Raw genomic sequence first — 14,912 nt, 5'->3', positions numbered from 1 at the left:
AGGTAGGTGGCATCACTGCATCTTAAGTTCAGCAAAATGACCTAACTGGCCTAGAGCTGGGATGACTAAATGATTTATTGTTAAAGTGAGGCCCTCTTGAAAATAAGAGGGGGTGCTATTAAATCTATTCCAGGACAAACTGCATAAGCTGGGTCTGTCCCAGGCAGAGCAGGCAGGAAGTTGGTTGGCCTACCTCCGGTCACAGAAGCAGCTGGTTGGCGGCGCAGAATGACTTCCAGAACTGGAATTGCACTATTGTGGGCATTTGGAACCTTGGTGCTATCTTACCCTGCAGCTTTCTGGCGTTTGTAAGCATCCGTAACTATGATTCTCAAACACCTTTTCCAAATAAGTTCTTCCATCTTTATTTTTGTAAAAAAACAATAACAACAAAGTCACCACCAAGCGCATGATAACTCATCAGGCAAGGTCTTGCTTGCTTCCCTCCCTCCATGTCCCATGTGCCTAATCAAAGTGTCAGGGAGGCAGTTGGTATTGACGTTAGCAGGTCCCAGAGGATACTACAAACGAGGGCTTGGGAAAGGGAGGGAAACCTGGACAGGCTTTTCACCATTGAGAAGTCGCTTAAAACCAATTTGCTTTAGGTAACTGGTACAATGTTTGAAATGCAGGCAAGGAGGACCGGCTGTCAGAAATGTCTCGCGACAAGCCACATGTTGGCTTGGGGGAGGGGCATGTCAGAATGGTGACTTTAGGAATCAGAATGGTTTCATGAGCTTGCTCTGTGCTCCCGGAACAAAGACTAAGATACAAAGATAAATACATGTTGCTTGTTAGGCTTATTCTGTGGTGGCCCAGGGGCTGCAGGTTTGGAGTCCTTGTTAGTGTATTTAGTGCTGGTGCGAAGGCTGGGCCCAGCCTTGGGCACTGACGTCCTCTAAAGACAAAGCAGAGACAGTGAGCCCGTATCCCCGTCACCTTCTGCTGAATAAGGGGGATGGGGAGGCGGGCTTGGCTGTTGGCCTCTTTCCAACCCATGCCTGTGCCGACTTGGGCCAAACCAGAGGAAGGGTCCTGATTCCTTAGGTGTCGGGTGAGCCCAAGTCTGATGGTCAGAGAGACTCCACACAGGGCTCAGGCCTTGGCGGCGAGGCCACTCGGCACTGTGACCCGACTGCAGCCTTCGGCCCCAAGGCGAGCCGTGGCACAGGTGGTTTAGGCGTAGCCGCCAGCCATCTGACTGGTGGCCGCATTGCTGCCTACTCCTCGCCAGGCCTGGAAGCTGAAATACGTGCTCACTCCATAGGCAATCATCACTAAACACGAAAAGAACTAAAAGACAAGAGAAGATAGCAAAGCTGAGTCATCTGCAGCATGGCACGGGGGGCAGGGGGGCGACAGTAATAAAAGCACCAGGTGGCTCGCCTCTGCCAGGCGCTGAAACCTAGGGCCCCTCAGTTAACCGGGACCAGTTGCTCTGGAAGCCTCACCAACTCCTACTTAGCCATACACTCATTTAACAACTAATTGTTGGGGGGCTGACATTACATTCTCGTGGGAGAAACCCCTGACCACACAGGCGAGGTTTGTCAGACTGATGAGGGCAACCAGACCGTGCGCTACTAAGAGGGACTGAGGGGTACAGGGATTTAGTTTTAAAAAGGCAACATTGCAAAGCTACCCTAGGAATTGTCTGCAGTTGGCTCACACGTAGGTGTCCTATGTGGTCGCATTTAGAAGCTCCGTGTCTGTCCCAGTAGCTGAGTTCACTGATTTCAAAACCATCCTCCCCAGGAAGAGTGAGGAAAGCCAAGTTCTGGTCTAGAGCCGGCCCTGCCCTGGACTTAGTCTCAGGGTTACGTGATCTCTCCGAGCCGTTTCTTTGTCTCTCAAAGGGGACTGGTGGTCCCTGCCCTCCTCACTGGGGGAGTCAGAGCACCGTCAGTCTGCAGGGCCTCATGGGGTGTCGGGAGCTGCTGTTCGCTGGCTACTGGACGTGGAGCCCACGTTTGGGCATCATGGGAAAGCCTGGGAATCCCCCAAAATGGTCTAATGCCCTTTTAAGGCGGGGTGTGCGGCGATAGTTTTCCCAAGGAGGTACATGACCCTAAATCAGTGCCACAGTGATTTACAGCAAAGTTCAACAGTTAACCCAAAACTTCCGTTCACCACCACCAAGTATGTCCCAAGCATTCTGCTTCCTCAAGCTTCTACCATTAATTACAGAAGGCGGAAAGCTCGGCTCCCCCCACCTGCTGACACAGGATGGGCCCTCAGGAGGTGGCAGGTGCCTGGCCTCACAGCAGGGAGCAGCGGGAGGGAGTCCAGGGCCACCAGCCTTGGGTTGGCCAGTCCCCTGTGACTGCCGAGGACGCCCCAGGGAATCATACTCACGGAGGCAGCTGCACGCTGGTTATATGGCCGGGTGCCCTTCAGGGACGTCGGCTCCACTGCAGCAGAGCAGGTGATGAAGGCTGTGATGTACAGAACGGTGGCGCTCACGTTGAATATCATCAACTGGGGGGCAGGGGTGGGGTGGATAGAACAGGCTTAAGACACGAGACTCCCAGTAGCTGGAACCTCCTGGTTCCCACTGGCACACCCCTCAGTAGCCACCATGGGCTGCGGCTTGAGGATGGGTCTCGCCCACTGAAGGGCCTCGGGACAGCAGTGCGCATGTGCTCTGCCCAGGCCATCTGAGCAGGGAGCATAAACACACCCAAGGCTGAGGGGACGATGACGGGAAGGGCTGGGGTGAGCTGGTGGGGGCAGAGAAGTCCTAGTAGGTGAAACCCATTCCCCATGGCGAGGTCAAACCCAGCCTGTCTCTGAGGCCACTCCTCCATGCGGGCTCAGGGCCAAGCCTGGGCTTCCCCTGGGCTCCCCCTGTTGCCACTGCAGGCCTTGGCTCAGGCTGGCCCTAGGAGGGGGCCTCATATCTCATATCTCCTCTTTGCCTGCCTCCAGCGAGAGGAATCTATGTCTGCCTTGTGGCCACATCCTGGGCTCAAGGCCCCACATCCAATGCCAGGGTCAGGACCCAGCAGGATCCTGAGCCAGGCTGGCACAAAGGGCCCTCAGCTGAAACCAGGCCTGGGTGCCATTTCCCCAACACTTGGCCCCTGGAGCCAGTTAACAGCAGACTGCAAACTGGTGGCCCTCAGATAGGTTTGGTTCAGCCCACAGATTATTTTTTAAGTTACCAATATTCTAAAATTAGATTTCATATGAAAACCTAAAGATTTAATAAAAATAAAAAACACTTTCAAAATACCAGCTTTGGAACCAAGGGGCCTGCTTCTGCACTAACAGTTGGAGCTGAGTAGAGGCAGCTTCCTATGGGCAGACGGGTGCTGGGCTGTCCAGAACCCTCTCTTCTCACTTCACATATCTTCCCTGCCCTGTAGGGAGCTTGTAGCCCCCATCCCAGAGAAATCCCAATTTGGCAATCCCTGTCCAGCCACCTCTAGATGCAGGCGAGCCCTCCCTGCCCTGATAAAAGGCCCAGCAGTGTGGGAGACACTGCCCCACCGTCATGGCCTGAAAGGAGCCACCTGCCATCAACTGGGGCCCCAAATCTGTGCCAAGGGACACCTAGGCCCCCCCATCTCCAGAGACGTGGAGCAGGGGCTGGACCCTGGCCAGGAAGTCAGGCCGCCCCTCCAAGCCCCTCCAAGCCCCTCCAAGCCCAGCGCCCGCTGCAAACACCCGCTGCAAACACCGCCTGTCTCCTGCCAGTGATGTCAAGATCTAACAAACCCGTTCTGTCTTAAGGATGACTCACGTTTCCTCAGTTTAAAAAGTCATTGAATTCCAAACAATGCTGCCTAGTCCCAGCCTTACTTGTCTTACAATCATGTGCCTCTCTCTCCTCTCTGCTCACTCAAAGCCTCAGACCCAGCTGCAGGGGTTTTCCGGGTCAGAGAAAAAAACCCAGCACTTTCTGTGTCTGGATGGGTTACTTCCCATGGACGCTCTCCACCCTGTGTCCTGAGAAGACTGACCTGGGTAAACCTAGGACAGCACCCTCTCCCGGGCTGCAGGGGCCTCACGCTGGAGGCAGCGGGTGGACGGTCTTGCTGCGGCCGAGGCCGTGCTGCACACACCACACCGGGTCCAGCCTAGGTAATTCCTGCCAGCACAGCCCAGCCTCCAGGCCCAGGGCTGCCTGCCTGGGTCCAGCCAGAGTCAGAGACCCTCTGTACACAGATTTGAACTCCAACAGCCCCCAAAAAGGACAAGGAATTTGAAGACTGCAAATGGCCTCTGGTCTCCCCACCCAACAGCCCTTCACTTCTGCCCCCTTCCCCGGAGAAAGTCAAGCCTATGTCCTTCCTGGCTCATGGCTCAGTGCTCAGAAACACTGGACACCCAAGCCACCAGTCCTCCCTCCCCCGCCCAGCTGTGCAGGCCAGCTGAGGTCCAGCCAGAGTCCTGCCACTTCTCATTTACGGAAGGTCACTGTCACAACGACTCCCAGAAACAGGGCTCAGCCTGGAACCACCCTCAGTGCCCCCACCCAGACTCACCACCAACGGCCAGGGCACCATGTACAACTTCATATGCAGTTGGAACAGGTAGAGGATGAAGAGGACGATTGTCACCAGCCAGAGGAAGACAGCGACGAACATCACCCAGCCGTAGGCGGGGTACAAGTGGTACGGGGTGTCAGCAATCAGGGCCCACACCAGCAGCCCCAGCACCTGGAGGGGTGAGACGGGGCCAGAGTCTCCAAGAGCCCCCAGCACTCGGGCTGGAGGCCACGGAGCAGGGGCCTCTGGGCCTTTGCTGCCGAGCTCCCTCTGAAGCCCTTGGGTCAAGTATGGATTTGGCTCCTCCTGCAGACCACTGTTTCCTAAGCCCTGGCCTGGTACCTTCCTTCCCTTTCAGGTCTCAGCTGAGATGTTACCTGCTCTAGGACACCTTCCCCACCCGGGTTCCAGAACCCCCTTCTGTGCGCACATGGCCCCCCAGGACCGGAATTCGGTTTTCTTCCCCAGACTGTGAGCTCCCTGAGGGCAGGACGACTGTCTCACTCATAGCTGGGCCCCAGCACCCAGGACAGGACTGACCCTGCCAGGAGTTAGTAAACGTTGCTGAAAGAAAGATGAAGCGACGAGCACATCCCTGACGACAGAGTCAGGCTCCCAGAGGGGGGAGAACAGCCCGTGTCCCCCTGGTGACCTCCAAGCCCTCTCCACCCCACCTTGTCTGACTCTCCTAATTGCCCCTTACAGGTGTTACCATTCCCCCCTTACAGGTGAAACTGGGCTTCAGAAAAGCCAAACTGTCACCCTGTTCCCACGTGGCAGGGTGGGCCCTGATACCCTGGTAGACTAACAGCATGGTGACCTTGGGTAAATTTGCAGCCTGTCTGCTTTGGTCATCTCATTTGTCAAATGAGTATAATGACCACACCTATCTCACAGGGCTGCCTTAAGGACCCAGGAGTTAGATGTGAGTATCACAGAAGCGTTTGCTTGTATTAGTCCCAGCTGGGGATGCTGTGCCCGCCCCAGCCCTCTGAGCCACAGGGAATTCTACACAGTCCTCGTGGGCCTGCGTGGGGGAACACGGCAGGGTGGGCCCAGCAAAGGGTCTGCTCTGAGGCAGGGAGCTCAGGGGAGGCCCACAAGCGGCACCTCACATCCTGGCCCCCCCAGCTCTCCTACCCCCTTCCCTGCTCGCCTAGGTCCCCCAGGCTAGGCAATCTCTGGAGTCCTGGTCAGCCAGGCGTGACTCAGGTGTGGCCACAGAGGGGAGGGAGGGCCTGTGTGGGGCTTTGGAGAAACGCTCTGTTGCTGATGAAGACACACAAAGCCTCCTCTTCAGCTCGACAGCATCCAGGCACGTGGCCCCCAGGCTCACGGTGACCCTGCCCCCAGCCCGAGAGGAGCCAACCAGCAGGTCACAGAATAGCAGCTTAGGAGCAAGACCTACCTCTGGCTGCTGGTTTGGGGGACAAAAAGTCCCTGGCCACTCACACCAGTTGCGGCCACAAGTCCCTGGACCAAACACTGGGTCATGATCCAGAGTACAGCCAGAGTTGGGTGCCTGCCAGACACCCCACCCAAAGCACCCCACCAAGACCAAAAAGGTTAAGTTTCTCTTATTGATACCCCTCCCTGTGGGGTGAGCACAAGAATGACCAAGAATGGCCGGAGAATCCAGCAGCCCCTCTGACAACCTTCCTTTCGCCTCTTCCTGCCCCTCCCCCACAAGAGGCTGGGAAAAGTGTGGCTTCTCTTCCCACTATATCGCTGGGAAGAGGGGTGGCGGGTGGAGGCTTGGGCCTGGATGTCAAGAGCTGGTTTTCAATCCTGCCTGTGCTGTGTGACGTTGGGCAAGCACCTTCCCCTCTCTGTGCTGCTCACCTGGACAGCTCTAACAAGGTCTGCCCACTAGAAGGCAGGCCCAGTGAGGAATCCTGTTTTGTATCTCCAATTGCTGTATCTCCAATGCCCAGCAGTGCCTAGCACATAGTATCTGCTCAATAAATGTGTGCTCAGGAGCCAAGAGGCCTCAGTTTCCTTATCTGTGAAATAGGAGTCAGGACCCCACCCCACACAGGTGCCGTGTAGTAAGAAGGAAGCAGATGTGAGTCAGTGAATCTACTCCTCCAACCACCACAAACAGGCTGGCGGTGGCCCCTGGGGCCCACTTCGCAAGCGAGGAAGGTGGGCAGGTAGCAGAGCCTTGCCAGCAGTCACACAACCCGGGACAGAGCCTTGATCAATAAGGACCCAGAGCCAAGGCATGTCAGCACAGGCCACCCCACACACCTTTCCCATCCATCCTCAGGACACCCTGCCTGAAACAGACACATTGGGGGGCCAAGAGCCCCCAGAGCTGGGTAAGGTCACTGTTCTGAAGGAGCCCAAACACTCCCAGGTGAGGACTGGGCATGTCAGGGACAAACAGTTCTCTTTGCACTGAAAGCAGGGTCCTTTCAGGCCTCCATGCACCATGTTGCCTGGTTCTAATTCTCTGAAAGGAAGTTAGAAAATGCAGCAAACTGAAAAATCAGGAAAAGACCAATAGGTATATATTAGGTGTAGCTCAGGTTTACACTAATAAACACATATCAATCACCAGCACTGTTACAGACTTGGTAGCAACAACCACTTAATGCCCTACAGCTGTGCCAGGCCTCAGGGACGCACCCCCACCCCTGCCCCCGGCTTTGACTTCACTGATTCCCCCATAACCCTCTAATCACTCAGTACTATTTATTATCTCCATTTTCCAAACAAGCTCAGAGGGAAATGTCACTCATGGTCGCCAGTGGCTAAAGGGCAGGGCAGGATTTGACCCCAGATCTGTCTTCTTGAACCTGCGCCACTGAGAGTTACTTAGTAACGTACAAAATGAGGACACTTCAGCTGGCTCCGAACGCCAGGCCCAGCTGGCATCCACGCTCTCCCCGCTTCCCTGCCCTCAGCCCAGCCCCAGTTTCCATATAAGCAAGTGCAGCCTGTGGGAGATGGAGCTGCTGGATAAGCAGCGGGAATTTCTAGTGTTTCTGGCCCTGCTGCCCTGGCCTTTTGCCCAGGGAGCCGCCTCGGTTTCTGCCCCAGAACAAGGAAGGTCCATTCCTCCACCTGAACCAGAATGACTGGTTCCTCCCCTCCCGTCGTCTCCTCTCCCAGCCCCTAGAATCTGAAGGGAGCATCCCCACCCAGGGCCCCACGGAGCCCCTGTGCAGGACAGAGCACCCCCACATCTGCTGACCCCTCTGCTGGCCTGGGTGGCGTTGCAGGGGAAGCTGGGCCCACGCCTCATCTCCAGAAGCTGCAGGAGCCGCTGGCCCCCTCCCTCCTGCTATGGACCCAGACTCCAGCAGGGAGAAGGAACCAGAGGACTTATCTTACGGTCCAGTATAGAACAGTAAACCCCACTGTTTAGAGGAAGGGGGATGGCGGGAGGTAGGTCAGCAGAGAGCAAGACGGGAGGCTCCGACTGCCACCTGCCTCCAGGGCTGCCCAGGCCCCTCTGCCCAGGGAGAGTCTCTGGCAACTCCAACGCCCTCTCTCTGGGTTCATTCATTCAACAAATACCTACTGAGCACCTATTGCTGTGTGACTGAAACAGACAAAAAGCCCTGCTCTCAGGGAGCTCCCACCCTGCTAGGGGGAGCCAGCTAAGAACCCAAGAAGTGAAATTCAAGTAGATTGCAGGGTCAGTCCTACGGGGGGGAAAAACCCAGCTGACGGGATAAGGAGGACCAGCAGTGCGGTCACTTATAATTTTACATAAGAGGTCAAGAAAGATCTCACTGGGAAGGTGACATGTGAGCAAGGCTGAGGAGGGTGGGAGAGGTGAAGGGAGGGAGCCGTGTGGGGAAGAGCAGAGCTCGCCATGCCTTTACCTCTGGGACCCTACATGTTCATCTGTCCCCGTGTGTCTCTGTAGGTGTCTACACATACACCTGCGTGTCTTAAAGACAGACAGACACACACACACACACACACACCCCTTGCCACCTCACTTCTAAACTCTCTGAGGCCCCTGCAATGCCTCCTCAGCCAAGCACTACAGATAATCAAAGACAACTGGAAATCTCGCAGGTGCAGGCCCCTAAGAATACACTGGATAACGGAGATACTTTTGTTAAAAATCTCCTGCAGGACCCGAGAGGAGAGAGATTTGTCCCAAATGCCAGACCAGGAGGCATTCCTCGCTTAGGGTGGGCCCTAGTCTAGTGACCGGTGTCCTTAGAAGAGGGACACTGGACACAGAGACACACACACAGGGAGAACATCATGTAAAGATGGAGGCAGAGATTGGAGTGATGTTTCTCCAAACCAAGGAACGCCGAGGATTGCTGCCAACTGCCAGAAGCTGGGAGAGAGGCGTGAACAGATCTCTTTCAGACAGAGGCCTCCAGGAGGAACCAAGCTGCCGACACCTTGATCTTGGACTTCCAAGCTCCAGAGCTGTGAGACAATACATTTCTGTTGTTTTAAGCCACCCAGTTTGTGGTGCTTTGTTGTAGCTGCCCTGAGAAACTAACACATCTTTCTTAGCTACTCTTTGGATCTGTGGGTGGATGTCATGATCCAGTTTAGCTGTGTGACGCTGGCATCAGTTCTGGCTTCAAGCTCTGGCCCTGCCAACTTACTAGCTGCATGACTTTGGGCAAGTTGTTGAATCTCTCTGGGCCTCAGTGTCATCTTCAAAGAGTGCTGACCCCACGGGGTAGCTCTGAGATATAAATGCACCCAACACAGTCTTAATACTCAATACAAGTTCTACCACCATTATCCAGTCCATTCTCTGTGCCTGGTTTCCCCAGGTCCTAATAGCATGTGCAGTTCCTAGGGGTGTGAGGCCTGGCTGAGATAATGTATCTAAGCACCAGGCCCAGGCCTGGCAGATAAGGGCCCTGTGCCAGTGTGGGCCCTACCCTCCTTTCCGATAAAGGCCAACAGGCTTATCTGAAGGGGAGTGCCCAGAAGTCCACCCAGCCCAGGCTTAGGACGTCTCCTGCAGCTGCACTTCTGCTCCTCATAGGCTGAAGATCCCTGCACAGAACCCGCTACCCTACTTAGACCTCATTCTTCCCCTCTGTACTGTGGGAGCAGGGAGGTCATGCTCAGTGTTCTCCAAGGCTCCCCTCAGTCTGAGGCCCAGTACTCCTTAACACAGGCGTCTTCCAGGGGACCCAAAGCCCTTTCTCCCTTGTCAGGGGGAAGACTCCACCAACCCCACGAGCATCAAGTTAACTCCTCTCCCACCCAAAGATGGTCACCCACGTTTCCTTTTAATCCTCCCCACTTCCTGGGTCAGACCCTTGTAGATTTGCTGTGTGGTGTTGGGGGAGTCACTTAACCTTTCTGGTCCATTTCATCTGACATGTTGAGTTTGGGGAGGGTACGCATATCCTGGTCACCTCACAGGTGTGTTGTGCAGGTAAAAGGATGTGAAGGAAAAGTTAAAAGCTGTTGCAATCGTGAGGGCTGTTAGAGAGTCGGGGTGTTGGGGGAAGTAATCCCCAGAGGCAGGGAGAGCACCACAGAGCCTGGAGGCCGACACTGGTGTTTTAAGCTCAGCAGCCGCCAGGCAGGCAGGTCACTGAAATGACTAAGACGGGCCTGGTCGAGTCTGTGGAGCTGAGATGACCTACTATTTTATCTGGGGGAATGCAGGTCTGAGGCAGCCAGAACTTCTAACTTTTCAAGAGACATTAGAAATTTGAATCTCTACATAAAATCTTTTTAAATGTTGAAAACAAAACCAAATGTTTTAGAAAAAATGTGAGGGCAGGGCCCACCCATCACACCCAAGACTCCCTTTTCCCCACTGCACCACCGGGGAAACTGAGGCCCAGGTCAATGACGGGAAGCCTTCCCAGGGTTCCCCCTCACAGGGACACATCTGGGCAGCTGAGGACACTCAGAACTTGGCCTGGCCAGACCCCGCCTCCACCCCCACCCTGGCCGTTCTCCCTACAGTGAAAGGGACTTTATGGGGACAAAAAGCCACCTATTGTGTCACAGGAGACAAAGGCGCAGGGGACAGAGGCTCCAGGCGCCTGGACTGGCCACCACTCCACACACACCCCTCCCCGTGCAGAGGGTCAGGCTTGGGGGAAGGCTTCTTGGAATTCCCACGCTGCACACTCTGAGTATTTGAGAATCTGGGGGCATCACAGCAGCGCTCCAGGAGGCGCCAGAGCTGACTGCTGGGCCTGGGGTGGCATCCAGCCCCTCTAAGCCTCCCTTTCCTTATCTGAAAAGTGGGCATGTGAGTTACCAAATCGAGTCCTTCGGTCACTGAACAAACTCTCCAAAGGGCCACTCGGTGCCAGGCGCAGCAAAGAGCTGAGCAGCCAGGGTCCCTGTCGCATGCAGCCCCCAGCCTAGGCTGTCCAGGGAGGAGGAAGATGACAATGGATCACCGCTAGACTTTCCAAATGCGGCCTTTACCATTACCTGTTACTCCTGATTCCCAAGTCTCAGAACTGAGGCTTTTTTAAAAATCGCAGAGATGGAAAAGGTTGCTGCACACCCCTAACCAGTGGCCCACCACCCCGAGACCCCTAACGAGGTCCTCCGGCAGAGCCCAGCCTCTGCCACCACTGTTCCTTTGTGGTCTGCCTCAGGGCTTTAGAAAACTCTTCCCAGCACAAAGCTCATACCACCTCCTGCATGCTCGCCTACCTGGGTTCCCACTCAGCACTTGGGCCAGAAACCAAGCAGGTCCCTCCCCCAAAAGGCCCCCAGTTCTGTGAAGGCAGGCGGAGGCCCCTTGAGTCATATCCCCAAGTCCTTCCCTGGCACCCAGAGCAAGTGGCAACACTCCTCGGTGAGGTTCCAGAAATTGAGACCTCACCTGATTGCCTACCCTCCTCCCCCACCAGAAAGCCGACGTGTGCCTCCCAGCACTAAGACCCCCACAGACCCACGGAGCCTTCCCAGGAAGCCTTGGTCCCCTCACTCGCCCCACCAGGCCCCCACCACTGCTTCACTCCCAGAGCCCAACTCTCTCAAATAAAGCACTTGCCCCATTCACAGCTGAGGACACCAAGGTTCGTGGAAGCTCTGGGCCCGGCCTGAGGTCGTGCACCTTAAGGCGTAGGACCCAGACAGGCTTCCAAATCCCGAACAGAGAGACACTCCCCAGAAGAACACTTATTTGGAGGGCAGAACAGAGACGGGCAGGGGCCAACCTAGACACCTGGGCAGAAGGAATGACAGCTTTTGCTCTCAGCACCCAGGCAGGTCCCCATCCTGCCACTGGCCCTCCAGAAAAACCTGGGTGTTGGGAGCATATGAACCGAGTTAGCACCATGAGGCCTGGCCTCTGCCTGCTGGGGACCAGGGAGACTGCCTAACGTGAGGGTCTTCTCTATTACCTGACTCTGGCACTAATGTTTTGGGTGACCTTAAGCCCCACCCCATCTTAACTTCAAGGAGGGACAGGTGACCCCAGCCAGCTAACCTTGTACAGGTGGCAGATCATTGTCTGACACTCCTCCACCCCCCACTCCTATCAAAGCTGGAATGTCTCAGAAGGGGCCCTGGGCCCTGCCTGACCTTCAGCCCTTGCCTTCCATGACCTCTGTGAGACCCTGGGGTGCCACCCTGGCCTCTCCCCCTTGGGCAAACAGGAGGGACCAGCCCAGCCCAACAGCAAAGGACCTGTTCGTATCCAGGGCTGGGCTCACTGGGCTGCCAAGAAAAACAGCCCCCCCATACTCAGCTTCCAGTTGACCATGGGGACCAGGGAAGACCCCCTGCAGCTCCCCAGCCCATCAGAGCCTGGTCCTCCCTGACTTCCACCACAAACAACTGACTAGCTGACAAGGGGTGACCCAGCTCTGCCCCATGTACAGAAACAGTGACCATCCACCACATGGGGACAGCTTCGCAGCCCATACCTCTGTCAGCTCCGCCATAGGCCATGTCCTCTTTCCACTTAGATGGCTAAGAAAACTGCCCAAGGTCACCTAGCCAGTAACACCGAATTCAGGGCTATTGCTTGCTGCTGTGTGATCCTGGGAAAGTGCCTTCCCCTCTCTGGGCCCCAGGGGCCTTCAGGTGCCACGTTCATAGCTTTTGCAGTACTCACAAGCTACCCACACTGCTTTTTACTCAATATTTTCATTTATTTGAAAGACATTTTAATAAGTTATTTCTTTTTAAAATAAGTAATATATATGATGTGGTAGGTAACAAAATGGTGTTTTTAGCACATCTCCCTTCTCCTATGATAATACTCTTCCCCAGGGGCAACCAAGTGCCTCCCCAGACACTGTCTACATATATATATATACACACACGCTTCAGACAGGTGCATCTCATATAGTCTGTGTGTATTTCTCCCATACAAATGGTAGTGTTTTACACACAGTTTTGCACCTTGCTTTTTCCACTTAACCATATGGCCTGGAGATTGTCCACATATAGAGCTGCCTTATTGTTTTCTTTGAGGGGTAACATAGTATCTTTTTCCTAACTGCACAGTGTGCCATTGCACAGCTGTATCATTTAACCAATCCTCACTGATGAAAGGATCATATGTGTATCACACACAAATTAGTTCATTATTTTAAAAGGAAAATTTTAAATCACTAAAAAGTGGTAAACCTGCATTATCTACCACAATAGAAGTTAACTGTAAAATTAAGTGCAATAAATTTAAAACAATGTTATTACATCCTAGACAGATATAGGTGTTTCCCAGGGTCCCGAGCTCCCTACCGTGTTTCCCGGAAAATAAGACCTAGCTGGACCATCAGCCCTAATGCATCTTTTGGAGCAAAAATTAATATAAGACTCGGTCTTATTTTAACATACAAGACCAGATCTAATATAATATAAGACCAGGTCTTATTTTAATTTTTGCTCCAAAAGATGCATTAGAGCTGATGGTCCGGCTAGATCTTATCTTCAGGGAAACATGGTATTTTAAAAAAGGGGGTGGGGGTGGGAAGATACTAAAGACACTTTAGCACCAAAATGAGGCTGTCCTCTCTACTAGTCTTTCAGGAATGTGACTGATGGTAAATGATGTGACATTTTCTAAGTTCTACATAGAAGAATTTCTTTATTACCTCAGAGTGGGGAAGTCCAGAAGCCAGAAAGAAAAAAAGAAAAAGAAGAATAGTTAGCAACATAAAAATAAAAGTCCCTCTGCCAAAAAGCACCATGAGCAAAGTCAAATATATATATATATATATATATATATATTTATATGTATATGTATATATATATATATTTGCAAATCATCTAGAGCTCCTAGCAACTGATAAGACAAAGACCAACAACTCAGTAGAATGGGGAAAGAATACAAACAGACAAGGAAATACAAAGGCTCTTAAATGTATTTTTAAAAGGTCAATCTCACACATAAATAAATACAAAATAATGCTACACTGACCCACCATTTCACCTATCACTCTGGGGCACATGAAGAGGTGTACTGATTCACAGTGGAGGTAAGGCTGTGGGGACAGACTCTACCTGGAGATACACTAAGGGGGACAGGTGTGAACTCTACAGAGGGCATTTACCCGTCTCTATGGAAATCACAAACACACCCATCCACCCCAGCGGTCCCACTTCTGGAAATGACAGGAGCACTGGGTGGCTTGTGCAGCAAGAGTGGGAACCCCAAGTGTCTGTCAACAAAGGGGCGCGCCACTCAAATCACACCATAGCTGCACAGTGGAACGCTACAGAAGCCATCACGCCCCAAGCACTGAGATCAAAGGACCGCCAAGACACATTTTTTAAGTGACAAAGGAAAGGAGCAGAGGGATATAGACAGACTACATCCTTTGGGTAAAAATGGGGAGAGGTAGGAATTTATAGCCAAGTCTGAGTACATGTCCTGAAAGAAAGGCAAAACGGTACCTGGGAAACTAGGAAGAGTGGGTCAACTCTAATCCAAAGGGACAGAGAATTTTCACTGTGCTGCTTCCCACTCTGTTTTTATTCCAGAGTGTTGTAAATATATTACTTATTAAAGAAAACTAGTAAACAAAGGATTGAAGAAAGACACAGGCAGTGCAATGTGCACTGGTATAGAACAGCCGAGGTGTATTGCCAAGGGGGGAGAAGCATGGCAGGGCACACGTACAGCGTTCCCATCTGTGTGCTGTTTTACGTGAGGAGAGGCGTTCTGTGTAGAAATACACACTGACTGGCCCTGGAACGCTTCACACAATGGCGGCTGCCTCACACGACCTGTCAGGGAGAAGAAAGACTCTATTTCCATTGATAATCCTTTGTACTGTTTGACTATTTTGCTGTATGTCTACATAATTTTTTTCAAATAAAACAATGTTTTTAAATGGGTCCATCAGTAGACAAATGGCTAAGTGAGCTGGGGCTACCATGACACGATGGGTTACCCTGAATGAGTCAAAAAGGAGGCGACAGCTCTGTATGACAAGAGGTCACAGGTGCACGGACAGTGAGAAAACCAACTTCCTAAACAAAGGG

The 14,912-nt window shown here is 53.2% G+C and overlaps 1 protein-coding gene across 3 annotated transcripts in view; it reads right to left on the bottom strand.

Moving 5' to 3' along the window:
* The window catches only part of PLLP (plasmolipin), a 35,626-nt gene that overhangs the window by 14,282 nt on the left and 6,432 nt on the right, over positions 1–14,912 (bottom strand). For 2 of the 3 annotated variants that reach the window (XM_019754300.3, XM_074314835.2), the window contains exons 2-3: positions 4,491–4,664; positions 2,356–2,478 (exon numbers count right to left, since the gene is read on the bottom strand). In XM_019754300.3, the coding sequence (XP_019609859.2) occupies positions 2,356–2,478; positions 4,491–4,664 (297 nt within the window). Of the gene's footprint in view, positions 1–349; positions 1,294–2,355; positions 2,479–4,490; positions 4,665–14,912 lie in introns of those variants that run through there. The other variant, XM_019754292.3, reaches the window with a different exon arrangement.

Source organism: Rhinolophus sinicus, chromosome 8 (assembly GCF_057876585.1).
Source record: "Rhinolophus sinicus isolate RSI-liver-muscle chromosome 8, RSI-T2T, whole genome shotgun sequence".
Classification (NCBI taxonomy): Eukaryota; Metazoa; Chordata; class Mammalia; order Chiroptera; family Rhinolophidae; genus Rhinolophus; species Rhinolophus sinicus.
The sequence above is the reverse complement of the archived record's forward strand: the minus strand, read 5'-3'. Positions and strand labels throughout refer to the sequence as shown.